The sequence below is a fragment of the Ammospiza nelsoni genome, chromosome 10 (assembly GCF_027579445.1).
Source record: "Ammospiza nelsoni isolate bAmmNel1 chromosome 10, bAmmNel1.pri, whole genome shotgun sequence".
NCBI lineage: Eukaryota > Metazoa > Chordata > Aves > Passeriformes > Passerellidae > Ammospiza > Ammospiza nelsoni.
Window position 1 is genome coordinate 572,478 of NC_080642.1, and position 27,229 is coordinate 599,706.

A 27,229-nucleotide genomic window follows, 5' to 3' on the forward strand; every position below is an offset into this window, starting at 1 on the left:
TGGCCCTTGGTTGTAATTGAGAATCCACAGGAATTTACAAACCCTGCACCAGAGCTGTGTGGAGGAACAGATGAAGAATGTTTGGTTCTAGGTTTAGTCATGAACTGAAAGTTCAGACCATATTTGTCAAAAGGTTTGCAAAGCTTAATAATTGGAATGATCCCGTGTCCAGCTGCAAGCAAACATGGACTCATTGTGTAGTGTTCTGCTCATGCAAAGCTGATTTCCTATACTCATAGGGTTTTTTTGAGCCCAAACTGCAGCACTGGCAGTTGTTTCTGGCTGTGTGTCTCTGTCAGTCAGTCTGCCCTTTTCTGCAGAGTCAGTTTACAGAGCAGGGAACTTTTCCAGGCCTAAAAAAACAAAGTGATGGTTCAGTGAACCTTTACAGTGTAATGGTCTGCCCTTCCTGCAGAAGTGTTACGGGAAGAGAGCAGATCTTGGAATGTGAGCAGCTCCCTGAGTGTGTGAGCAGCTGGCTTGGGCTGTCTGACCCCAGCCTGATGTGCTGGGAAAGCACTGAGTTTGTAAAAAATGTCCACCCTTGGATCTGTTTGGACTAAAACAAAAAGCAGTGGCAGAAAGATATTTATGTCCCTATAGCTTCTTTATTAAGTAAAATGAAGACATTCAGCTCCAGAGCCACTCTCAGAAAGCTTTAGTGATACTTTAGGCCCTGGTATATTTTTCCTGTACAATAATAAAATCAATTTAAAAAAAGCTGCTCTGAAAAATAAAGCTGTAACAGAGATTATATTTGTATAGAGCAGGTTGGTGGCCTTCAGCTCTTACTTTGGTACAGACAGAAATGATTTGTTGCTGTGTAAAAATCACGGAAAACCAGCAAACCTTTCTTTCTGCATTTAAATGTACCAGAGTTTTTACACAGCTGTACTTGAATGTTCCCAGACGGCTCCGTGGTGCTCTTGCCTCTTGCTGCACCAGCACTGAGGGGGTGGCTGCAGTTTGGTGTGGGGCTGTTTCTGTTCATGCAAGTCCAGAGAAGCCTGTTGCTGTGGCTTTGGGCCTGTTGGATGGTCCTGTCACAGACCCAGGGCCTGGAGCTCCAGGGTGTGCTGCTCCAGGCTCTGCCCTGTGTGTTCCTGAGATCCAGGTGGGTCGTGTCACACCCCGATGCCATCAGCTGGGACAGTTGGATGGTCCTGTCACAGACCCAGGGCCTGGAGCTCCAGGGTGTGCTGTTCCAGGCTCTCCTCTCTGTGTTCCTGAGATCCAGGTGGGTCGTGTCACACCCCGATGCCATCAGGGCATCAGCTGGAACAGCACACAGTGAATATATTGCCACATGCAATACTGGGTTTAGGCAGGGAAGTAGCACCTGGTGTTTTGCTGAGCCCCTCTCCTGCTGGCTGCTGGTTGTCCTGTGCTCTTGTTTCTCTGTTTCTTCTCTGTTCATGAATAATTTCCTGAAATGTGTGCTATTGTGGAGACACAAACCTACACTATGTTTATGCTTTCCCCAAGCGTATTTGATCTTCTGGATTTAGAAATTTCAACCTCACTTGAAGCTTTCGTCTTGAGGTGCAGTTTTTGGTACAGCTTTTCTCTAAAGGGGAGGCAGAGGAAAAAATAAATAACGGGGTCGAGGCAGACGTTTGCTGCAGACAGCACCAGAGTGAACTCCTTGGCATAGAACAGCGATTTTTGGGACTGGCAGGTGAACTGGGAGCTGGTCTGGCTCAAGGTGTATGGGGTCCTGCAGAGGTGGTAGGGCACAAAGCAAATGACAAACACAAACATGATGGTGAATATGTTCCGGCTGGTTTTTCTCTTGGCTGTGTCTGAGTTCCTCTGGAATTTTTTGTAAGAGCTGTATATTTTTTTGGATATAGAAGTGTAAAATACGATTAGCAGGAAAAAAACAATCCAGAAAATCCCTGTGCAAATATAAGTTGTTGCCTTGTGCCACTGTCTGCCAAGCTCGCTTTTAAGACCTATACATTTTGTGGAGTAACTGTCCTTAGTGATTTCATTGGTTAAAATCATGTTTGGAAATGACACAATCATTAGTAACAGCCATATGATTGCAGAGACCGCCTTGCTGTAGTTAACTGTGTGGACGAAGGAGGTGAACAAAGGCTTGACGATTTTGTAGTACCTGTCGAAGCCTATGAGGCCGAAGAAGGTGATGCCGATGTACATGTTCATGTAGAACACGACGGCCGAGTACCTGCACACGAACAGGCTGAGCCGGGCAGGGGCAAGCCCCGAGTCAGCGAGGATTTTGAAAGGGAACGTCAGGCTCATCAGGAGGTCGGCCACGGCAATGTTCTTGAGATAGACGATGAAGCTCTTAGTGCTGGGCACGTAGAGGAAGACCCAGGCTGCCAGGGCGTTGAGCGAGAGCCCGGCGAGGAAGATGAGGCAGTAGAGCAGCGGGATGACCGTGGTGCTGACCACCGTGCTGTGGCTGCAGTTGTTGCCCGAGGGGCTGCTGCTGGAGTTGAGCATCTTGCAGTATCCTCATTCCTGGAAGCAGAAAAAGAGTGTCTGAGCAGGGCAGGGTGGTGCTGGGCTTTCTGCTGCCTGCTCTGAGTGTTCTGCCCTCAGTTCCATGCAGGCTCAGTGTGCCCCTCACAAACAGCCACGTTCCACAGCTCAGCATTGCAGCAGGGAATGGAGAGAGTTCTCTGAGCGGGGCCATCTCACCTTCTGGTGATGCTCCAGGTTGTTGCTTTGAGCAGAGGACGCATTTCCCTCTCTGTTTGACTTTAACCCCTTACCTTCCAGCCCAGGGCTGCCCCTTTCCTGCAGGCATGAGCCCCTGTGCTGGGAGCTGGGACTGACCCATGGCAATCTGGTGACTCAGGGTTAATGAGATGTGTTTTTTAAACGTTAAATGTGGATTTTTGACATTGATTTGCCATGAAACATGAGGGATGTGAATATTCCTGGTCAAAGTGTTCTGTAAAAGCTCCTGTTAGTCAAGGCTGGAGATACCCAGCTATGGCAATATACCCCAGTGTTCCCTTCCAAGGAACTTGCATGTGCAGCTGGCAGAGCTCACTTCAAAATTCCAGCAGCCCAGCAGTGTGTCTGTGTTAGTTTGTGATGTGGGAGTTTGAGCTGGCTTCTCAAGTCAGTCAGATTTACATTTTAAAGAATCTCCAAGAAGAAATCACATCTGCTGTCTGCTTTTCTTTGCCAGAATGTTTGTGGGGGTGGATTATCCTCTGTGGGGAGGGCAGAACAAATATAGATATAAATATAATGCTGCTGTATTTGGCAAGTGAAACCCTGGGCAACTGGAAAATATGTGCCTTGGAGCTGGGAAAAAACCCACCTTGTCTTGCAGAAAATAACAAATTTCCTTTTATCCCCATTCTGAGTCGGTAACTGATGTCTCTGTGGAGTGGGTTGGAGCCTGAATGCAAGCTTGCAGTAGCTAGAAATTGACATTTTTTCTCAAATAGGTAAAATGGTCTCCTTTGGTGTATTTGTGTCCTGTACCTCTTGCAGATGGTGTGAAGGCTGATCAGCTCAGGTGGGCTCTGGAGCGTGGGGTGGGTGTGTTGCCCTGAGACACCCAAAGCCTGCACTGAACCTTGTCCTGGTCACTATCCTGACAGAGCAGCACCTTTCCTCCTTTGCCATCAAGGCATTTGGTTTTGTTTGGCTGGGGTTCTAAACGATAAAGGTGGTTTGGAGAGTAGGTATTAAACTACCACATGTACAGGTGTGTTAGAGCTGGGAGGTAATGAGGGTAGAGCTTGGGGTGATACTGCTGAAATCAGAAGCATCTTCTGGAAAGGCACTAATAGCAAACGGCATTTTAAATTAAATAGCAACACACTGTATTTAGAACTGTTCTCTCCTGCTGTGTCCCTGCTCCCTTTCTCCCTCCAGGCTGTCTCTGCACGCGGTGCATTAAGAACTTGCTCCTTCTCTGCAGGGTTTTCTACAGCCAAGAACCCCCAGGTGGGTCTGTCTGTGCTTGGATTTGGGGGTAGGTATTAAATTGTTTACAAGTTCACGAAGTGTGTTTTGTGCTGAGGCATCATACAACAAAGGATTATTTCAGAACTGTGTGACTGCAGATGTGGACACCAAATCTTTGTGACGTCCACTGTGTCTGCGCAGCACAGAGGACACCCTAGATGAGTTTTACATCTGAAACCAGCAGATTGATCAGCTGTGTGTCACTGAGAGGGGGCCACTGGCCAGGCCGGGCCCTGTCCATCCTTCCCTGTCATTGGCACGTCCTCACCTCCCCTCAGCTGCCTGCTGTGGCACTTTGCTGAGGGTCTGGAGCGCTGCCCATCCCCGGGCACGGGGCTGTGCTCTTGCTGGGACACCTGTGGGGGACACAGACACAGCCCTGTGTCCTGGCAGAGCACACCTGTGCTGCTGGGGGGCTCCCACGGCACACAGGGGGGGTGTCAGTGCCAGCATTTGGGAGGGGGCACACAGAGTGTGTCAGTGCCAGCATTTGGGACAGGTGGCACAAAGAGTGTGTCAGTGCCATTTGGGATAGGTGGCACACAGAGTGTGTCAGTGCCATTTGGGCGGGTGGCACACAGAGTGTGTCAGTGCCATTTGGGGCAAGTGGCACACAGAGTGTGTCAGTGCCATTTGGGACAGGTGGCACACAGAGTGTGTCAGTGCCATTTGGGATAGGTGGCACACAGAGTGTGTCAGTGCCATTTGGGCGGGTGTCACACAGAGTGTGTCAGTGCCATTTGGGATAGGTGGCACACAGAGTGTGTCAGTGCCATTTGGGACAGGTGGCACACAGAGTGTGTCAGTGCCATTTGGGATAGGTGGCTCACAGCCTTTCGTACTCAAGCAGCTGTTCTTGTTTGAATGCTTGGGCCAGCATAAAGTACATCGATTCTGTGAATAATGTCAGCTAGTTGTGCAAAACCAGCAAACTTGATTCACCATATGGCCAAGATGGATTGGGTAAAGTATAAAAAAGTTCTGAACTTTGTCAGTGTGTAAATCGTGTTGTCTTGGCACAGCACACCAAAGGGAAGCTGCATAAACCATTAGAAGAGCTCTGTCCCTTCTGAGGTCACGCTTGTGCTGTCCCCTGTGACTCTTCCACAGTAGCATTAAGGCAATTCTTGACTTCTGTGACATGGCTGTCAAGTTTCAAAGTTCACCCTGCTTTACTGAACATAAGAATAATATTTATAAGTTGTTTTTTAATTTATTTACCCTGGCCTTACCAGAAGTTGTGTTGTTCCAAGTACACATTTTAGCTATTTATGGAAACGAATGCAGCTGTTTAATAAATATTAATACAGTTACTGGGTCAGGAACTGGTGACAGCGGTCACTATTGCCAGAAGTCTTTTTGAACTGCAAAATGGAGTTAATCAGGGGAGGCAATCAGGGTGGATGGTACCTCTGATGTTAGGAGGAAGCTGCAGGAGGAAGAGGCACCACACACACCACAGCCATTGCAAGTTGTGCTGAGTGTGCTAAAAGAAGAACCTTATTTTAAGATTTTCTCTCTGATGTGGTCGGAATGTTGGTGCTGTGGAACTTGCAGTGCTGTCCGTGCTGTGCAATGCAGTGGAAGGCAGCTGTGGGTGTCCCTGTGGGGCAGCTGTGGGTGAGGCTCAGGAGTGTGCTGGGCACTGCCCGGGGGGAGCCTCCTCCCCGAACCCCAGGGCATCTCTCAGCCTGGTGTGCCCAGGGCTGCTCTGAGCCTGCCCTGTGTGCCCAGAGAGGAGCCCAGCCCGGGGCTGTGCCAGGGGGACCTGCAGGGCTCCAGCTGGAACGGCTGCTCTGCTCTGCAGGGCACTGCTCACCGTGCCTGTGGTTGGGGCACTGGACTTGTTGTGAGTTTGCCAAGAGACTGAAATTTTGTTATTTACTGTTCTTATTATGACATTTGTCATAGGGCAATGTCTGGGCTTTAATACTTAAGAGAATAAAAGAATGCAAAATAATGGGATATTTTAGCCTCTGGAAATGGCATGTTGGGTGGTAGCTGTTCTTGTTTGGTGTAGAATGTAGTGGAGGAAAACGGGACGAATGCTGGAATTAGGATGGCAGAAAAAACCAAAGGCATTCCTGTTGCAGGAGGCAGCGAGGGAGGATCTGCTGTGGGGAAAGTGGGATGAGTTAGGAGGGCAGAAGGAACGGGTGGTGTTCCCATTGCAGTAAGGGACCCCTCTGTGCTGCAGGCAGCAGCGCAGGGCTGCAGGCAGCGGTGGAGGGCTCAGTGCAGCAGTAACCACCGCTGTCTCTCACCCGTGCCCACCAGCTCCTGCTGTCTGGGCCCCTCAGGTGTGCTGTGCAAGGACAGAGCACACACAGAGCCGTGCCTCTCCCCAGCTGCTCCCTGTGGCAGGGCTGAGAACAGAGTGTGTGTCCCGTGGGGTGGCCCTGGTGACACGGGTGTGCTCTGTCTGCACGGCTGGCAGAAATGGGACGGAGGGACAGGTGGGACTGCCTCTGTGCATGTTAGCAGGACATCCCCCTTGTGATCCCAAAGGCCAAATGCAGAGTGCTGTGGTGAGGAGGGACAGAGGGTGGGGTGGTGTCCCTGCAGTGTTACATCAGGGAGAGGATCTGTGATGTTCTCCCGGCACCTGCAGAGCTGCTGGAGCTCTCAAGGACACAGGGACAGAGCCAGCAGGTGCACAGAGAGGAGGAGATAAGGTTCTGCATTTCCATTACAGCATGGCTCCTCTGGGCGCAGTGTCAGGACACCTCAAGGGCAGAACTGTACTTCTGTCTGGCAAAACTGCCAGGGACTGTTTCATTTCTTCTTCCTGTCCAGCAGCCTCTGTGCTCTCTGGTATCTGAAATTTAACAGCTTTGTCTTCCTCATCAGCTGAATTTTTCATTCTCTTTTTATGTCTGACTTTTAGACAAGAGTATGCACTATTCTGGGCACACTTTTAACCTTAAAAGATTGTAGACTGACGTATTCGCGCAAACCCTGATATTCAGATGGAAACTTGGACAATGCCTTGAGCTCTTTGCATACAGCATAATTTTCAGAACTAATTCAAATACTCAGTTTCTTAAATTAAGTCTCAAAATTCCTCCCCTGAGAGCCTTCCTATCTCACATCAGTTTTCATACTGGAATTAGGGAGTGGTGGATGTGAGAGGAAATGTTAGGTCAGGTAAGAGTTGCTTAAGAAGGTAATAATAATAACAATGACAATAATAATAGATTGTAATGAAGGAAAATAACAGGAGAGAGATAAACCCCAAGAAAAACAAGTGGGTCAGCTTTCCTGGCATGCCCTTCTGCACTGGCAGGGCATGAGAAGCTGCACCTGACTTGGTGCAAGCCCTGCTCATCAACAGCTAAACCATCAGGGTTCATCAGAGAACCATCGCTTTCATCCCAAACCCAAACACATTTCTGTACCAGCTACTGGGAGAAAATTAACTTTATCCCAGCTAAAACCAGAGCCCTGCATCAATAAAGCATTTTAATGATTATTAGTTACATTGTCCTAAAACTGGGTTTTTAAAGTAGTAAAACGTGGCTCAAGAAAGTTTTCCCCTTTAATATTATATTTTAATGGTAGTATTTGTCATTCAAATATTTTAAATTCAATTTTCTGATGTTTTAAACTATGAGTTTCATATAGTTACATTTTCTCAGCCATAAATGAAAACAAAACTAGTTGCTTAAGAAAAATATCTTTTTAAGGCAGACAAGAAGAATCCTTGCCTGCAGGTTCTCTGTCTGCTGGCACAGCTGGAGCCTGCTCCATGGCTGAAATAGTAGTTTCTGTACCGGTTTCGTTAGTTAGTTAGTTAGTTAGTTAGTTAGTTAGTTAGTTAGTTAGTTAGTTAGTTAGTTAGTTAGTTAGTTAGTTAGTTAGTTAGAACTGCTTGTTTGTTAGTGGTTGGCAGAAGGCGCGGACGCTCGCCTTATTTGCCAATTTAAACAGTAAAATTGCGGTGGCAGTTACTCAAAAGCACGCGAGGGTGTTGGAGCGCGTTTGCAGGGGACGGGAGCGGGTGCTGGAGGCAGCGTCTCACCTGGGCAGCGGAGCGGGGCGGCTGCGCGGTGCCTCCGGGGCTGCGCCGCTCCGAGAGCTCCGGCCGGGGCTGAGCGGGGATCGGCGGGAGCCGCCCCGGGGATGGATCGGTCAGGAGATCGGCCGGGGACGGATCGGTCAGGGAGCCGCTCCGGAGATGGGTCGGTCAGAAGGATCGGCCGGGGAACTCCCGGGATGGATCGGTCGGGGAGCCGCTCCGGGCACGGATCAGCCTCGGAGCCGGTCCCGGTCCAGCCGTGCGGAGCCGCTCCCGGGAGCCTCAGCCGCTCCTGCCCGCCCGCCGTGCCCGCGCCCCGCCGCTGCCCCAGCGCAGCCCTGCGAGGATTGCGGAGCAAAAGGGGAAGGGCTGGCGAGCCGGGCCGTGCCCCTGCCCAGCTGTGCCCCTCTCTGGCTGCGGCCGTGCCCTTGGCCGTGCCCTTGCCCAGCTCTGGCCGTGCCCCGGCCCAGCTGTGCCCTTGCCCAGCTCTGGCCGTGCCCTTGGCCGTGCCTTTGCCCAGCTCTGGCCGTGCCCCTGCCCAGCTGTGCCCTTGCCCAGCTCTGGCCGTGCCCTTGGCCGTGCCTTTGCCCAGCTCTGGCCGTGCCCTTGCCCAGCTGTGCCCCTCTCTGGCTCTGGCCGTGCCCTTGGCCGTGCTCTTGCCCAGCTCTGGCCGTGCCCCTGCCCAGCTGTGCCCTTGCCCAGCTCTGGCCGTGCCTTGGCCGTGCCCGGCTCCCGGCCCGCAGCTGTCCCGGCTGCAGAGCAGCGCCGAGCGCCTTTCGGGACAGAAAGTGCAGCTGGCACAGCAGCCGGAGGGCTGGACTGCCGGGCTGGATGGAGTTTGCTTTTCCGAAGCTGTTCCCAGGGCTGGCCGCGACCTTTGCTGTGACGCATCCTGCCCCGAGAGCCGCGGCTCGGAGCTCGGCAGGGCTTGAAGCGGAGCCGCGGGCTCGCGTGGTGCCTGCCGGGGCTGGGACACGGCGTCTGGGGATTCGTGATGGATCCTTGGTGCTTGGCTGTTTCCTCTCTTCTTTTTTGTGCTTTATTATTTTCTTTTAAGCTCAAACACCTGCTTGGCTTCCTCCCCTCCTCTTCCTCCCAAAAGTTTTGAAATCAAGCACAGAATTAGTGGAAATGTACGGTAATAGAAGAGCTAGTATCTTCTCTGTGGAAGTAGGAAAGGACTATATATTCTGAGAGAGAGCTGAGGTTTGGGGAGATAGATAAATCGAGGTTTAAATGTTTATTTAAAAACTGTGAAATATGTACATTGTGTACCTTAGAACAAGTAAACATTTAGTGCAGGACTTGAGCTCTGCTTGACAGTGTGTCACCTAAACCCTACAGAAAACACACAATTCCTCATGGACTTTGCTTCTGTGAGGGTTTATCTGTGTAAAGAAAGGGTCCAAAGCCACGGGGAAACACATGCACCTTCTCCCTGCGTGCTGCTGCCATATCCACATGCTTTACATGGGGCCACTGTGAGCTACCCTGAACCCCCAGTCCTTCCTTCTCCAGATTTCATTGATCATCTCTCAGTGCAATAAGGAGTATCTTGAGAGGCAGAACTGTCTGCACATTCTTGTCCATACTCTTGTCCCCTCTCCATCCTGAGACTCACAGCCCAAAGGTGCAGTGGTCAATCCATGGCTTTGGGGTTGGGTTTGGGCGTTGGCTTCAGTGACAATTTTGTACTTTCCCCATGGATCAGGCTGAACAAATGGGGCACGAGGCTTCTCAGGGGCTCCCCAGAAGACACCAGGCAGCCAAGCTTCTCCTCTATTTCCGTGCACCCTGTGGTCATTTCTTGAAGCAGGGATGGGGAGGAGTGAATCAGATAAGGCTTTGGTTTAAAAGCCACAGGCTCTCTAAGAGAGAGAAGCCCCAAAGAAGAGGATGTGCAATGTTCTCCAGTGTAAGATGCCAGTCTGTGATGGATTAAATGTTGCAGCACAGTTAATTTTTTGCAGTGAGAAGTAAGCAGTTGTCCAGGGCAGAGGATTAAGGGCTCAAAGAGAGGGTGGGGAGCCTGAGCTCTGTGTACAGCTTCACCCCATTGGAATGGCTCTGGGCAGCTGGGCAAACCCAGGGGTTGCTCTGTTGTACAAACATGGGGATTTTTCCAACATGCCAGCCAAATCCAATGTTTAAGGATCTCAAGATACGGCTGCTGTTTCCAAAGGGTTATAAAGTGGGCAGTGAGCATGGTCACTAGAAGGCCCCGCACTCTGCCATGCACTTTAGGTGGCTGAAGAACAAACTGATAATGTATTTTACCTTTAGCCATACAAGTCTGCTTCTTCCCACAAACACCAAACTTTCCAGCTGCTGGCTGTGCTATTGAGAGAAGCTGTTAACCCTCTGCCCGAGCTGAGGGCCCAAGAAGGGAATGCTTTGCAGGATCCTGGTGGTGGGTTCGTGCCCCAGAGAGGGGAGAGCGCTGCTGGCGTGTCCCAGCGGGTCTGTCGTGCTGGCAGCGGCGCTGGGCTGGTTCGGCTCCTGCCTGGCTGCAGCAGCAGTGCAGGGAGGGCTGGCAGCTCTGCAGCCCTGGCTGGGCTGACGGGTGCTGCCGGAGCTCTGAACGCAGGGGCTCCAAACGCAGCCCCAAGCCTTGGCCATGGGGAGGGGTGTCTGTGCCCAGCGTCTCTCCTGTGCCCTCCCCAGCCCAGCTGGCAGAGCTGCCAGTGCTGCCAGCCCTCCTGAGCACGAATCCATGCAGGTCCTGGGCTATCAGTGGCCAGCGCTGGGAACTGCTGAAAGCAGGATGAGCAAAAAAAAAAAATGTTTTTTAGGATAATCCCCCCAGAAGCCAGCTAATTACAAAAGTATTGCAGGACTTCCAGCTGTGTTTTTGCCCTGTCAAATCTGCCAGCAAATGTTTTCTGCTCGGTTTTGTTTGGGTGATGGGTGGGTGCCTGCTGAGCCCTTACAAGGATCTGTCTGGGGCTCTCTCATCAAGCTGTGCCCACGTTTGGGTGGCACCACTGCTGCTCCTGGCTGGTGTTTGCCCTTAGGGGGTGGCAGGAGAGGGGACTGGGCTGGGCTGAACTAGAAAACCCTTCATGTGGGATCTGATCGAGTAATTTTCCTTACTTAGTCAAAGCAGGCTTTCCTGCAGATGGTCCTCTTGTCCTTCAGGCACAGACAGCAGTTTTTCTAGTTGCACATTTGTACTTCAAAGGCCATCAACATAATTTTTGCAATTTCTCCTGTGTCTCTTCCTCAAAAGACAATTGTGTTTAAAGCACCTCATTTTCTGACTTCAGAATAATGCATTCTACATCTGCAGCCTTTCCAGGAAATGGGGATCTTTTGATTTCATTTTGTGTGCAAGATAAACTCTCCTCAAAAACTGCACAAATAACTCCTTTATCTTTTCCACATTTTTCTTTCCTTTTTTTTTTTTTTTTTTTTTTTACCTCTTTCTCATTCTTCCACCATTTCTGGTCACAAGGTTAATATCTGTCACAAGGTTAATATCTGGTCACAAGTGTCTTGATCACAAGCCTATATCTGGGTGAGCACTGGGCATAGATGAGGACAGAAATCTTGTGAAATGGTGTCTCTTGTGGGGAGGTGAGGAGGCCAAACCCGTCCGTCTGTCCCTGCAGTGTTGTGTTGGACTCTCATGCCCCAGTCAGATGCAGAATTGGGGTACCTTTTATACCTCAGTAGCCCCTGATGTGTGAGGCTCTGTGGTGGGACTGCAGCCCAACCTTCCGGCGTCTGTGGGTGCTCTGACAGGGCAGCTGTGTCGGTAGGGGTGGGTTTGGTTTGCAGAGCATTTCTGGTTAACACAGACCACAGGGCCCCATCCGCCCCGGCGCCTGCACCACGGGCCCCTTGGCAGGTTGAGTTTTGCATTTTCTTCACTGCTTTATCCTTCCAACCCTGGCCTCCATGGCAGGTTGAGTTTTGCATTTTCTTCACTGGTTTTTGCTTCCAGCCCTGACCAGGCTGGGTGAACCTGCCACGGCCACTCTCTTTGTCAGTGCTTTCCCACTGCTTCATCCACCTCGAGAGTGGTGGATGCCAATGCAAGGACAGATTTTTAGAAATTTGGTGGGTTTAGTTTCCTTTTTTAGGATTCCTGTGAAGCTGCATTGGTATAAAGTCACAGGAAAGGTCATTAGTAGAAAAACCACAGAAACCGAGTGCAAAATAAATGTGATGACAAAAGTCCTGCAGCAGTAGTGATCTGGAGCTGACTCTGAGTACAGGTTCAAATCACATTTCTGCCACAATAATGCCCTGGCATGGAGAGCTCTGCCTTGGCTATTCAATCAGAATATGAAAGATATAATTGCATTTGAGTTACAAACACTGTAATGCACATCTTCCTGAATGTAAAAAACCCCAAATGTTAATGAGTTGTTCAGGAATTGCTCCTTGCATTCTTGGATCAGATCTGCTGTTGTAGTTCCACCAGAAAACTGTGTTTCCTCTTAAAAATGGGACTCTGGGGCTGCAGAGCCAGAGTTTATATCCATGTCTGCTCTGATGAGGCTCTCTGAAAGGGCAGTCACAGGTCAGAGACTTTCCACACAACTTCCTTGGGGCTTTTTCTTTCACGATGAACTCTTAGAGACCAAATTTCCATGTCAGATCTGGATAAATTAAATATAGTTATCTGGTACTTGGGGATTGGGATGTTGTTGTACAATTCATATTTAGCCCTGGGAAAATACTTCCCAAGGAGCATCTTCAAAGAGCCGTCATGCATGTGGGTGTGCACGAAGCAGCGACCAGATTGTCACAGATGCACCAGTCGAGGACAGCGGGCTGCTCTGGGGCGGCTGTGCAGTGCAGGGCTGCATGCATGCATGGCTGCATGCGGGGCTCAGGCTGCAGCACTGCCTGCATGCGGGGCTGCTCTGGGGCGGCTGTGCAGTGCAGGGCTGCATGCATGCATGGCTGCATGCAAGGCTCAGGCTGCAGCACTGCCTGCATGCGGGGCTGCTCTGGGGCGGCTGTGCAGTGCAGGGCTGCATGCATGCATGCCTGCATGCGGGGCTCAGGCTGCAGTGCTGGGTGCATGCAGGGCTCAGCTGCATGCAGGACTCAGGCTGCAGCGCTGCCTGCATGCGGGGCTCAGGCTGCAGTGCAGGGTGCATGCAGGGCTCAGGCTGCAGCGCTGCCTGCAATCAGAGCTCAGCTGCATGCAGGGGCTGCTCCTGCCTGGCCTGCGTGCAGGGGCTGCATGGCTGTGCCTTCCCTTCCCACATTTAACACGGATTTCCCTTCTGGGACCCTTCCCAGACGCTGCTGATTGCTTCATGCCTGTGTCCCTGCACAGGGGGAATGTTCAGGCTGAGCTTTGGAGGGCACCATGCCATCACCTGAGTGCAGCTGCTTTGGGTGACTGAGTTTTTGGTGGAAAGCTCTTATGTGAGGGTTCAGCAGTTTCTCTCCTAGGGGGAAGCACCATGAAAATCCATCCTTCAGTTGAAAATTCGTGGGCAGTGAGAGGGGCGGTGAGTGTGCGTCCTGTCGGGAGGGCACGCAGCACACCGGGGGATGCAGGCACAGGTTGTGTTTGCGGCCCCCCTGAGCTGCCCCAGCAGCTCCCCCCGGGCCAGGGCCGGCCCCAGCCCCTGCTCTGCCTCCTCAGCTGCCTTTGGTGCCCTCTGCTCGGGACCAGCAGGGACATTGCCCCTGAAGGGGCTCCTGGGGCTTTGCTGGGCTTGCGGGGGAAGCCCACCGCCCACCTGGGAAAAGGCCGTTGTGGATTTAACACAGCAACCATCAGGCACAATTTAACAAGCCATAAACCCTCGGTGATCGACACTTGTGAAAGGGAGACCAGAAGCACTCAGCCTTGATTGGCTTTAACCATATAAGACCTGAGGGGACAGACTTTGGTTAGGAACGTCAGTTCTGTGGGCAGATCTTCCAGTCCTCAATGCTATCACTCCATTTCATCTGGTGCTTGTCAGAATTTAAGCTATGCAACCCAGTCCCCAAGCTGGCTCTCTTAATATGGTTTTGTACGTGCATGGACTGCTCAGGGTGCAAGATGGCAGATTTGGTCCCAGAACTTGTCTGCTGTGTGCGAACAGTTTTCTACAAAGCTGATTGAGAAACAGGGTTTATCTGTGGTATTTTAGCTATTTAAAATATTTTTATTTAAAGTAGGATAAATAGCTAAAGTATTCTGACTTCCTTACCAGAAATACTCTCTCCTAATCATGTAAGTGGTTTCATAATACTTGCATTAATCCAAATATTATCATACTTACATTTCAACTTCTTAATTATTCATAAACCGAAATCTAAACCTAAACCAATAGTGTTAAAAAAAATAGAAGAAAGAAACTGCTCTTTCAGTGGAAAGCTTTATGAAAGATGTTCTCATGCGGAGCTTAATTTTGTCATTTGTGTGCTGCATTTTGAGGATTTTCTGGTGTGTTGTTTTTTTGTGTGTGTATGAGAAGGGAAGTGGTTGGAGTGTCAGACAGTGGCCGATGGGCTGTTGCCATCTCCTGCCTGTGCGGCTGCACTGCACCGGGCTGGCTGTGAGCGCAGGCTGCTCAGGGCTCCTGACAGCTCCAGCCTGCCTTTGCCAGCTCGGTCAGGTTTTGTGCCAGCAGTTTTTGCTCTAAACAAACCTGATTTAGTCCCAGCGAGCCCAGGACAGACTGACCCACGTGGGCATCGCAGGGTGCAGAGGGTTCAGTGCAGGTGCCGGGTGAGGGACACGGAGCCCCGGGGCTGTGGCACAGAGCCGAGTGGCACCAGAGCCCTGCCCTGGGCACACCGAGGGTCCCCACGGGGCCTGTGCCACCTCCTGCCCTCCCCTTCCCCTGCTGCCTTCTGCAGACCCTGGGGAACAGGGTTGCTGCCAGTGGGTCTGCTCAATGCCAGAGAGCCCATCCTGCCTGCAGCCTCCTGGCCCGGGGCTGCCTTCTGAGCCCAGGCAGCCTCATGGTGGCCCCAAACCAACCAACCCTAACCAGCCAGTCTGCCCACCCACCAAAACACCCCAGCCCCATGGAGTGATGACTTCCAAACCAACCAACCAACCCTAACCAGCCAGCCTGCCCACCCACCAAAACACCCCAGCCCCATGGAGTGATGACTTCCAAACCAACCAACCAACCCTAACCAGCCAGCCTGCCCACCCACCCACCCACTCAAACCCCACGGAGTGAGCCTGATCCCTGCGGGGATGGAATCTGAGGTGGATGTTGCTGAGCTGGCACAGAAAAGCTGAACGTGTCTGCACATCTCTCAATGAGATTCCGTGGTCAGACACTTAGAGACGTTTTATTTACATGATATACAAGCACCCTCACAGGTCAGCACAGTCTCTGGGGTGCCCTCAGACGTCGGTGTACTCGTGGTAGATGCGCACCTCCGACCTCCTGACGCTCTGCAGGGACCTGATGCTCTCACTCCTGGTTCTCATGTTGGATTTCCTGAACAGCCTTCGAGAGAATGATCGGCACATGAAAAAATAAATGATGGGATCCAGACAGACGTTGCATGCAGACAGGAACAGGGTCATTTCCTTACAGTAATACAAGATTCTATGTGCAGAGTCATCTAAAATTTTGTCCAGATGACTGAAAGTGAAGGGTATTCGGCACAAATGGTAGGGCAAAAAGCAGGTGAAAAACACAGCCACGACAACCCTTATACTCTGGTTGTGCTTCCTCTTCCGGCTGGAGGAGCTGATGAACTGTTTGCTGGATTTGTAGATGTACCTGGAAATGGCAATGTAGCAGCCTATCAGCACCACCAGCACCACCACGAACATGCAGGTGTTGATGTAGATGACGGCCGCGTGCCACTTGACTCCCAGGGGAGACTTCAGCTTCAGGCAGTCGTCCACGTTGCGCCTGGTGGGGTAGCCGTTGGTGAGGATGAGGTTCGGCAGCGCCAGGAACGCCATCACCACCCAGACGCAGGCCGACAGCACCTTGGTGAAGGTGATGCTGTACATGCGCGAGTCCCCAAAGGGCTTCACCACCTTCAGGTAGCGGTCGATGCTGATGAGGCCCAGGAAGACGATGGTGGTGTACATGTTGGCGTAGAACAGCACCGTGCTGTAGCGGCACAGGAAGGAGTTGAAGTGCCACGGCCCCAGCCGCGAGTCCTGGATGATCTTGAACGGGAACGTCAGCGTCATGAGCAGGTCCGCCACCACAATGTTCTTGAGGTAAAAGATGAAGCTGGTCTTGTTCCTGATGTGGAAGAAGATCCAGACGGCCAGGCCGTTGAGCAGGAGGCTGGCCAGGAAGATGAGGAGGTAGAGCACGGGCAGCACGATGGTGGTGAACTCGTCCCGCGCCGCCGAGCTGCCGTTGGGCCAGCTGCTGTTCTCGGGGCTGGGGCGGCTGTCTGCGGGACAGGGACACCATGGCAAGGATTTAGGGTGCTTTAGGGGTGGGGACAAGGGAGGGAGACAATGGTAAAGCTTCATGGGTGGGGACAAGTGAGGGAAACTACAGGTAAAGCTTCATGGTGCTTTATGGGTGGGCCAAGGGAGGGAAACTACAGGTAAAGCTTCATGGTGCTTTTAAGGTGGGGACAAATGAGGGGAACAACAGGTAAATCTGCATGGTGCTTTACAGACAGGACCAAGCAAGAAAACAATGGTAAAGCTTTATGGTGTTTTACAGATGGGACCAAGCAAGGAAACAATGGTAAAGCTCTCTGCTGCTTTACAGACTTGGCCAGTTTGGAGCTGCCCTCTCTGGCAGTCTGAGGCTGCCGGGTGAGCCATAACTCAGAGCTGCGGGTTGTCAGCTCTTGGCTTTCTTGACAGAGTGTGACTTGTGAGCTGAGATGTTTGTCATGGGACAGGGCTCTGGAGGGACTCCTCAGGCCTATCAAAACGTGAATTTTAACTTGGTTTACTTAAATGCACTCAAAAGTCACAGTCTCTGGGGGATTTTAAGATTTCATATGTAAATGTTTGTGAAAAGCTTATAAACTGTGCCATAAATGTCAGTATGTTTTGTTTCATGTTGTTTATGCTCTGACCTTGTCTGGTGAGGCCAAGCAGGCTGGCTGTGGGGCAGGCTGGGCAGTGCTCACACAGCCGTGCTGCAATGACTGATTTCTTTCAAAAGCTGGTAGGAACTACAGTAATAAAATAAACACTTATCAATCTCTTGTATTTCCATCGTTATTTTACCTGGCAGTTTTCCATAGGACAAATTGTACCCCATCCTTTGTGTCGCTGTAGGTTTCCGGCTGAAATGCTCTTCAGGAGTCCCACTGGCAGCCGTGGGTCTGGGATGCAGCAGGGCCTGTGCCAGGATGATGTTCTGGGGAAAGAAAATCCAAATTGAAACCAAAGGAAAGTAGAAGACCCCACCTTGGAGCTCCTGTCCATGTCCCCTGCATGAGAGGAGCCCTGTGACAGGAGCTGCCTCTGGAGTTCCCAGAGAGGGAGGTGAGGTGGCTGACACTGCACAGTGGTTCTGCTGTCAGGGCTTCATTATTGCCCTCTTCTTGCTCATTTCAGTGAGTAGATTTTTTTTTTTTTTAATCATCATTCACTTCTTGAAGCAAAAAAGTTTTATCAGTAATTATGAGATATCTGTGTATAAGTTCATAGTGTATTCCCGAAATTGGGGTGGAAATGGTGGAAATGACAAGTTCCTGTTCCTTTTTCATAGAAACTGGCACACAAGGAGCACTGAAACCTGCAGAAACTCATTAATGCCATATGGCATCACAATGTTTGATATTGTCAAAAGGGATTTTGCCAGTACCAGTTTGTAAGGCTGTTCTCCAAATTGTTCTTGCCTCAATCAGTATGCAAATGCAGTAACTTTTCTGGGATTCATTTTTTGCTTACAAATTTTGCTAGGAAAACTAGCAAATGGTTCAGATCTCACCAATTCCACAAGACCCAACTGTTCTCATGGGAACAAATAGAGGATGGGATTCCTGCAGCCCTTTTGCAGATCAGAACTGTTCTCGGTGCCATCCCCATGTAGGAACTGTATTGTGTGGCACTAGGTGGCACCAAAGCAAGTAATGGTGCGTGAAAGCATCAGTAAAAACCTTTAACTTGGGTATTTTAACCTTTTTACCAGTCTGGCTTCTTGGCTGGCGCTGTTTGCTCTGACAGTGACGAGGCTGTCAAAGGGGTTGCAGGTGTTTTGTTTTCTGTGTGTCTGAGCAGCAGTAATCCATCATTGCTGTAGTTGTAATAGTCCATCCATTGCTGTTGTTGAGGATTTGCAGCTCTCTTTTCTGCCCAGCAGGCAGAGATCAAAAGAGTACGTGATTTTATGAAAAGATGCATATCTAACTCCTTATGTAAATAAGGTGCTTATTTCCCTGCTTTTCTGGGTTTCTTTTAAGTCTGCATAATTCCTGGCCCCTGGAAATCTCCCTGTTCTCAGGCTCTTCAGGCAGGTGCTCCATGAAACCCTCAGTGCAGGGAAGGCAGGAGGTGCTGGATGTGGTACCTGGGGTTGGAGCAGAGCAGGAGGGGCTGCTGTGTGCCCTGTGTACCCCTGGGAATGCTGCAGCAGCATTGCTGGGGCTCTGTGTGCCCTGTGTACCCCTGGGAATGCTGCAGCAGCATTGCTGGGGCTGCTGTGTACCCCTGGGAATGCTGCAGCATGGCTGGGGCTGCTGTGTGCCCTGCTGTGACCCTGGGAATGCTGCAGCAGCATTGCTGGGGCTGGCTCTGTGTGCCCCGGGCTGCACACAGCTGCTGTCCCTCTGCAGTGTCCCCAGAGCCATTCCTGTCGTGGCCCTGCCGAGCCCTGCCCAGGGCGGACCCTGCCCTGTGTCCCTGCCCAGGGAAGCTGTGACCACCCTCAGACTGCCCAGGGACGTCCAGGCCCCTGGAACCATCCTGGGAGCTGCGTGCTGGTGTGCAGGCCAAGCCTCTCTGTGTCTTCTTGTTCCTGATGGTTTTGGTGTCAGGATATGTCCCGAAATGATCTCAACAAACGTGGCTGGGAACAGAAAGCAGCAAACTGTTCCCCAGTGTGAGCTGTGCCAGGGGGCTTTGGGCCCTGTGCTCAGCACTCCTGAGCTCAGCGTTGCTCTGGTGGCTGCAGGGCGGAGCAGAGAGGCTGCACCTGCACCTGCCTGCCCTCCCCACACACCAAACACCTCCTGCAGTGCTGGTGGGATGCTCCTGCTGCAGAGCTGCTGTGTGACGGAAGGGATGCACAGCCATGTCCTGTACCACAGAGCTGCTGTGTGACAGAAGGGATGCAGAGCCATGTCCTGTACCACAGAGCTGCTGTGTGACGGAAGGGATGCAGAGCTGTGCTCCTGCTGCAGAGCTGCTGCGTGATGGAAGGGATGCAGAGCTGTGCTCCTGCTGCAGAGCTGCTGTGTGACAGAAGGGATGCAGAGCTGAGCTCCTGCTGCAGAGCTGCTGTGTGATGGAAGGGATGCAGAGCTGTGCTCCTGTACCACAGAGCTGCTGTGTGATGGAAGGTGGGATGCAGGGCCATGGTCCTGCTCAGACTCAGCAGTCCAAAGGTGTTTCCAGAGTTCCCTATCAAAGCCTGCCAGGCTGAGGGGTGCTGTGGTGGGCAGAGCACTGAGAGCAGTGTGGCTTCATTATTTACACACTGGGGTAGTGATCAAGTGTAGAGCTGGGGTAGCTGTCCTCTGTAGCTTCATTCTTTCCAACAAAGCCTGCTACATTGCAGATTCCAGGAGTAGGAACACATTTGTTATATGGAGAATTCACTCTTTTTCATGTGTTTTATTGCAACAAGAGATGAAGACTGTGCTCTCTTTGAAGAGTATTTTAGGGTATTTTGCAGATGCTCGCTGTCTGTGTACTCTAGTTGTGGACTTTTTACTTGTCTGAATACAGTATTTTTGTGCTCAGCAGGGCTGCCTTTCCTCTCCTTGTCCAGTTTTCTGGACACTTTCCTCACCAATTTTATCCTAAGCAGCTGTCTCAGTCTGCTATACAAATGTATTCTGCTTGGAAGGCTTTGAAGATGCACTAGAAGCTGCTGCTTTATCCAGCAGCTTTGTAAAGCAGAATACATTTTACTTCTTGTAGCTTCTGTGCTTTGTCCGTGGTTGATGAGATAATCTCTTGCTGCTGATGCGGACAGACTGGTTTATGTGCATGACTGATGTAACCTCAGAGAAGAAATGAAATAATAGGCTGAATGGCAGCCTTCAGTGTCGGGTGGATAGGGAATGACTGCAGAGTTCTTCTGGTGACTAAGGCTTTAAGTTACCTTCCTGTTTAAAGAAATTGTACATCCTCAAATCTAATCTTTTTTCATCTTATTTAGAACTTTTTAGAGTTAGAAAACTCTCTTTGTGTTCTAGACCAGCTGTTCTAGGTCATGGGGCTGCAGAGTCTCAAGCAATGTTTTTTATTTGGACCCATAACTTGTTGGTGTCTGCCTCCTTGCCTCCTGCTGCACCCATCACCGTAAGGATGGGTAAATGACAGGGTTGGTGCAGCAATAGACATGTGGGGCAGATATTAAACCTGCCCTAGGCTGCTGCAAAGCCTTCTTTCCTTTGCCCATCAGAACCACATCACAGAGTTGTTTGTAAAGATGCAGGGGGAAAGCACTGGTGCAGGGCAAGAGCTTGTGTGCATGGAGCTGCTGCAGGCAGGCCTGAGCCTGTGCCTCTGCTCTCTGTGTCACCCACACCTGTCCCATGTCCCTGTCCCTGTCCCTGAGCAAGCCTCCATGCTCTGTTTGCCCTGCCTGCATCCCTTTCTTTGTCTGAGTGCTGTCTCCTGCTCCCTGCAAGCCCAGTCCCAGCTGCCATGGCACAGCCGCCTTTCCCTTCCTGGGAGGCTTCTCTCAAAAATGGTCCAGCTCCCTTTTGGTGGAGGAGCACGTTAATGTGCTGGTAATGCACAGTGGAATAACCTGAAATTCCTGTTTGAGTCGCTGCCTGCCTCGGTGAGTTGCCCTCTTTGCTGGGCTGTGCACACTCTGAGGTTCTGGTGTTTTTGTAGCACACTCTGATGGTTCTTTCTGGTGTTTTGTAGCACACTCTGATGGTTCTTTCTGGTGTTTTGTAGCACACTCTGATGGTTCTTTATGGTGTTTTGTAGCACTCTCTGATGGTTCGTTCTGGTGTTTTGTAGCACTCTCTGATGGTTCTGGTGTTTTTGCAGTACACTCTGACGGTTCTGGTGTTTTGTAGCACACTCTGATGGTTCTTTCTGGTGTTTTGTAGCACACTGACGGTTCTGGTGTTTTTGCAGTACACTCTGATGGTTCTGGTGTTTTGTAGCCAGAACCTCCTGGTGCTGGCCCTGCAGGGTGGGGTGGGAGCTCCTGGGGTCCCCCGTGCTCTGAGCAGTGCTGGGGCCCCGAGCAGCCCCGGTACTGAGCGTGGGGTGTCAGAGCCAGCAGGGTCCCTTCCTTGGCTGGGAGAGGGTGAGAGCAGTGCCCCCCGTGCCCCCCGTGCCCCCCGTGCCCCCATGCCTGTACAACTGTCCCAGCTGTGGCTCGTGCTGCCCCTCTCCTTAGTCCTAGCCAGAAATAGGAACCTGCATCTGCTCGGAAAGCTGCTCCAGCATCTGGCACAGCACCCCTTCTGTGTTTCAGGTTCCTCCTCGGGCTTCCCCCAGCTCTGCTCCCGCATGTCTCAGAGCAGCATCCTGCCCTGGGAAGCTGCTGTGCAGCCGGCTTCCCTCTGCCTTTGGCTGCTCTCTGGGACCCGGGCCCTGCCCTGTCCGTCTGTCCTCGGGAGGGACAGGAAGGGCAGTGGCCAGGGGGCACCCCTGCCCGGCCGTGAGCTGGCATCCAGGTGGGGATGCCCACGGGAGCAGCCCTCCTTGGCTCTGTGCTGGGACACGCTGCTGGCAGGGAGCGGTGTGGGTCCCCATCCCTGCCGTGCCCAAGGGACCAGGGTCCCCATCCCTGCCGTGCCAGTGTCACCTGTGCCCTGCAGAGCCCCCGCACTGGCACCAAGTGACAGCGAGGCTCAGTGCTCCTCTGGGACAGCTGAGACTGCCACGGGTGGCTGTGCCCGGGGTGGCCGTGCCCATGCCCAGCTGTGCCAAGGGCTGGCTGTGCCCATGCCCAGCTGTGCCCAGGGTGGCTGTGTCAGGCCCTGGCTGTGCCCAACCTGGCTGTGTCACCTCTGAGGGTCATGGCAAGGTACAGCTGCCCTGCTCCTGAGGACTGCAGTGGCTTTTGCATGAGGCTGAGCGCTCTGCCCACAGAGCTGGCATCACCTGGGCAGCAGGAGAGCAGCTGTTCTCGCTGCAGGAGAAGCTGGGTTGCAATTGCTGGCTGATTTTTGGAGGGGATAGAAAAAAAGAGAGCTCAACACAGTGGCTGGCAGAGCTGGGATAATGAATGTTTTCTCATAAGGCAGCCTCTAATTAGCAAGGAGGAAAGGAGCTCTGGAATGTTTCCTTTGCTCCTTTGCAGAAGATGCTGCTGTTGGTTGTGGGAGCAGCCTGGGCCCTGCACAGAGGCTTTCCTTGGCCCCCACCCAGGATTCACCCCTGAGCTGCAGCCCCGTGCGCGACCACGGGCAGGGCAGGGCCCAGAGCCCCTGTGCAGGTGAGCAGGGGGCCCTGGCACTGCTGCAGAGCGTGGTGCCACGCTGGCAGTGCCATGGCACGGGTGGCATGTGCCTGTGCCCTGTCACTGGTACCTGTCCCTGTCACTGGTGCCACAGCTGCCATGGGAGAGCTGTGGCTGCCACACTCTGCTGCCCACCAGCAAAGGCCACGGTTGAGATGGTCAGGCTTGAGTCAGAGGTTTTTACTGAAAAGATCCGCTTTTAGGTTTGCTTATTTCACTGCACAGCAAAAAACGTTAAGTAAAAATTTCAAAATGACACTTTAAAAGAATCAAGATGTCTGGGGCACAAACACAGAAATGCAGTGTGTGATTGGTAGCACTGCACCTTCATCTGTTGGACCTGTGTCTGTTGTGCCTCTATCACATCCCTCAGGGACCACTGTGAGAAAATATCTTGGGAAACAAAAATAATTATTGGTATGTGCACATAGCCACTGCCATTTAAGCCTTTCAGTAACTCCAGTCTAACTTTCAGGCATTTTTCTTTGTGCTGAAGCAATTTCTATTGATTTTTTTGTATGCAGTCCTAATTCACATCACAGGAGCACCAAGAAATCCACGTGTGCCTGTTTCTCTGTGCTCCAGTCCATCCTGCTGCCACACCATGCTGTTTGCTACTCACAGCAGCACCACTGCCTGAAAGAGGAAGGAAAGGACACGGGGATTTCAGGGAGAAGTCCAGCCTGGTGCAAGGCCGTTATTTCTGGGGAGTTCTGCTGGCTCTGGGCACGGCATTGGGCACAGCTGTGGGAGCTGCTGCCCCTCCTGCCCCCCAGCTCTGGCTCCTGGCACCGAGCAGTGCCTGCTGCTGCAGGGAGGGTGACACAGGCTGGTCCCAGTGCAGTTTGTGCTGCTCAGCATCTGCTGTCCCTTAGATGCCACTGACATTGCCTTGAGCAAGAGCCAGAAGCAGTGGTTGCGGCAGCACCCTGTGTGAGGTTCATTGCTGGTCAGGAGTGGAAACCCAGTTTCTGATGGTTGACAGTGCAATGTTTGAGTTCATTTAAGGTGCTGCGGTATTTTTTTCTGTTGGAAGGGATTAATGTTGAAATGTATGGATGGATCTTGCCTCCTTTCTCTGGAGTTCTCCTGGCAGCCCTGGGTTGGTGTCTGCTGCAGCCTGGGCTCCCGTGGAGCTGATACGGGTGTGCCGAGGGTCTGGAGCTCAGGGTGTGTTGGGTGTGTTTCCACCAGCCCCACTCTGTTGATAAGACTGCACAGTTCAGGTTCAGTGCTGTAGTTGGGGCACAGGGGGCTTGCCTGGCTTCTGCTGGTGCTCACTGGACCAAAGAGGAGGCTCTTCTGGAGATTTGCTTTGGGAAGGTGAGCAAGGGACTGCTCACCAGGTGAGGAGAAGGAGCATTCCCAGTGCCTGGTTCCTGTCCTGACCACTCCAGGGCTCTGTGCCGGGGGCTGGGAAGGAGCCTGTGGTCTCTGCAGTGCCGCTGTGGTGTGGAGCTGTCGGGATGGAGCCCCGCTGCCCTGTCCCGGGGCTCCCGTCCCGTTTGGCCGTGCTGCCCCTGGGTGTCCCCAGGGTGTGTGGAGCCAGGGGAGTGCCCGGGGTCGGGTTCTGGAGCCCGGCACGGGGCTGTGTGTGCGGGGCCGGGCTGTGTGTGCCGGGCCGGGCTGTGTGTGCCGGGCTGTGTGTGCGGGGCCGGGCTGTGTGTGCGGGGCCGGGCTGTGTGTGCCGGGCCGGGCTGTGTGTGCCGGGCTGTGTGTGCGGGGCCGGGCTGTGTGTGCGGGGCCGGGCTGTGTGTGCGGGGCCGGGCTGTGTGTGCCGGGCCGGGCTGTGTGTGCCGGGCTGTGTGTGCGGGGCCGGGCTGTGTGTGCCGGGCCGGGCTGTGTGTGCCGGGCCGGGCTGTGTGTGCCGGGCCGGGCTGTGTGTGCGGGGCCGGGCTGTGTGTGCCGGGCCGGGCCGTGTGTGCGGGGCCGGGCTGTGTGTGCCGGGCCGGGCTGTGTGTGCCGGGCCGGGCTGTGTGTGCGGGGCCGGGCTGTGTGTGCCGGGCCGGGCTGTGTGTGCCGGGCCGGGCTGTGTGTGCGGGGCCGGGCTGTGTGTGCCGGGCCGGGCTGTGTGTGCCGGGCCGGGCCGGGCTGTGTGTGCGGGGCCGGGCTGTGTGTGCCGGGCCGGGCTGTGTGTGCGGGGCCGGGCTGTGTGTGCCGGGCCGGGCTGTGTGTGCCGGGCCGGGCCGGGCTGTGTGTGCGGGGCCGGGCTGTGTGTGCGGGGCCGGGCTGTGTGTGCCGGGCCGGGCTGTGTGTGCGGGGCCGGGCTGTGTGTGCCGGGCCGGGCCGGGCTGTGTGTGCGGGGCCGGGCTGTGTGCGGGGCCGGGCTGTGTGTGCGGGGCCGGGCTGTGTGCGGGGCCGGGCTGTGTGTGCCGGGCCGGGCCGTGTGTGCCGGGCTGTGTGTGCGGAGCCGGGCTGTGTGTGCCGGGCCGGGCCGTGTGTGCCGGGCCGGGCTGTGTGTGCGGGGCCGGGCTGTGTGTGCCGGGCCGGGCCGGGCTGTGTGTGCGGGGCCGGGCTGTGTGTGCGGGGCCGGGCTGTGTGTGCGGGGCCGGGCCGGGCTGTGTGTGCGGGGCCGGGCTGTGTGTGCGGGGCCGGGCCGGGCTGTGTGCCGGGCCGGGCTCTCTGGGCTCCGAGCTCCCTCCCTGCCCCGGGGCTGGGACACGGGGCTGAGCTGGGACAGCCCCGAGCAGCTGACCAGGAGCAGGAGGAGGAGGGCTCGCTGCTGCTGCTGCCCAAATTGCTGTTTTTCTCCCCCAGCCCGGTGCACACACACGGTGTCCGTGCGGGACATGCCCGCACACCCTCCAGCCCCGGTTCCCCTGCTCGGTCCCTGTGTCGGGGCTGTCCCCGGCGCTGCCGTCCCTCCTCCCATGGATGGGGAGCCAGGAGAGGCCCTGCCGGAGCCCCGCGGCTGCTGGCCCACCAGGACAGAGCAGGGCAAGCTTCCCCCAACCAGAAAAGTGCTGGTGGCGCCGTGCTCAGGGCCAGCGCCTGCGAGTGAATCAGCGACACCAGCCAAAGGCTGCCTGGGCTTCCTGGGTTCCCTTTCTAAAGAGGGTTGCAGAATTCTTTGCAAAGATGGAAAGAAGTGTGAAGTGCTGCCAGTTTCCAGATGCAGCACTCAGGAGGGGCTGCAGGCCCCAGAGTGCACAAAGAAGTGATTTTTAACAAACCCTCGAATCGCGCTGCTCTCCCAGCGCTCCGTAACCGACAACAACCTTCCCAATATGAGATCTCCATAAAAGACAGAGGTTTTTGCAAGCACCTCAGATATTTCCCAAGCCGCGAGACTCATCAGATCAGTCTGCTCATTCAGAGCTATGTGGTTTTTCCAGTGAACCTGACAAGTTTTAACATGACTTGAATGAAGTACGAAGGAAGAGAACATTTATTCTCCTCATATAGAGAGAGAGCTCAAGTTTGCTTTCCTGTACTGAAAGAGGTGAAAGGGAATACAGAAAAACCCTTTTAAAGCAAATTCAGATACTGTATTTGCTGAATTTAATTTCATATGAGTTAAGTTCTGTCAGGAAGCGAGTTACTGAAACAATGGACCCACCTGCACTTTGAGTCGTATCTGAGAAGGAAGGTTCAGTAGAAACCGAACTTTTTTGCCACCATGAATACCATGTACGAGTTGGTAAAGGTTGGTAAAGGCACGCTATTTTGAGAATGTTTCAGGCTTCGAATTGATCCAGCATTCAGTTTATGGTTCCAAGTCTGTCTTTCAGCACTATATCTGAATTCCTGTTTTTCCAGCCAAGGGTGAGAAAGTGCTAGCAGATTCACTGAACAACTTATTGAATGCTTTTCGGATGATCAGAGCTCGCTTACCTGTCACCATCGTCGCCTTCCGCTCTCGGAGCTGCATCCCAGAGGCGCCTCAGACTCCTGCAGAACCCATCCTGGAGCTACACTGGGCAGGAGAGAAATTCCTGGGAGAGGGCAGCCGAACCGACCATGGCTGCCAGCAGGATTTTTGGGCTTCCGATGGCTTTTTTGGGGGGGATACCTGCTCAGAGAGTCAAAATTCCCCTGGCCAGGAGCAAGTGGAGCAACTGGCTCTCTCATTCCTGGGAATGACTCACATGCCAGGCTAGGGAAGCTCCCGCTCACTTCCTGGCTCCAGCGCAGCCGGGACGCAGACAGTGATTCACCTGGGAGGGGGAGCGTGCTGGGGAGGCTGCGGAGCCCGCAGGTGCTGCTGCCTCTGCACTCGCTGCCAGCCTGCAAATCTGGTGCTGGACACATGGAAATATCTACTGATCGAGCTTATCTTGTCAATTATTAATTTGATTGTATTTATATTGCCTTTAGTGTTGTGCTTTGAACCGATCCTTCCTCCTAAATAACGTGCAGGATGAAAATGGAGCTCCGGGTCTGTCACTGAGTGTTGCAGCTGAAATGCCCTCTTTCCTGCCGTGGTGCTCCTTAGGACTGACTGTGCCTCTCACAGCCCTGCCCTCCGTGGTCCTGCCGGTACACATGTTTACAATCAGACTATTTAGTGCCTCTAGAGCCCTGAAACAATCATGGGGTAAAATTGGGACATATTATACTGGGACTGCTCTATTGGGACAAAGTTCTGCTTCATGTCAGTGGAGGATGAAGTGGGTAATTTTCCATATCTGCTGCCTTCTGTAAAAGAAAGCAAATTCCCATTTCTTTCATTAAAAATTTGGGAGAAAAGAAAGAATAATCCCCAGTGCTCTGAGAGCAGTGGCTGCCAAGG

General features: G+C 53.1%; 2 protein-coding genes across 2 annotated transcripts; both read right to left on the reverse strand.

Moving 5' to 3' along the window:
* Positions 1–600: 600 nt before the first annotated feature.
* P2RY14 (purinergic receptor P2Y14) lies at positions 601–8,237 on the reverse strand. The gene is made up of 2 exons (XM_059479460.1): positions 7,982–8,237; positions 601–2,490 (listed from the first exon to the last, which is right to left on the reverse strand). Exon 2 carries the CDS (start codon positions 2,470–2,472, stop codon positions 1,459–1,461), a length of 1,014 nt encoding a protein of 337 aa, XP_059335443.1. The 5' UTR covers positions 2,473–2,490; positions 7,982–8,237; the 3' UTR covers positions 601–1,458.
* Positions 8,238–15,225: 6,988 nt separating this feature from the next.
* GPR87 (G protein-coupled receptor 87) lies at positions 15,226–26,547 on the reverse strand. Its single transcript, XM_059479413.1, has 3 exons — positions 26,332–26,547; positions 17,121–17,253; positions 15,226–16,321 (listed from the first exon to the last, which is right to left on the reverse strand). Exons 2-3 carry the CDS (start codon positions 17,152–17,154, stop codon positions 15,300–15,302), a joined length of 1,056 nt encoding a protein of 351 aa, XP_059335396.1. The 5' UTR covers positions 17,155–17,253; positions 26,332–26,547; the 3' UTR covers positions 15,226–15,299.
* Positions 26,548–27,229: the final 682 nt, after the last annotated feature.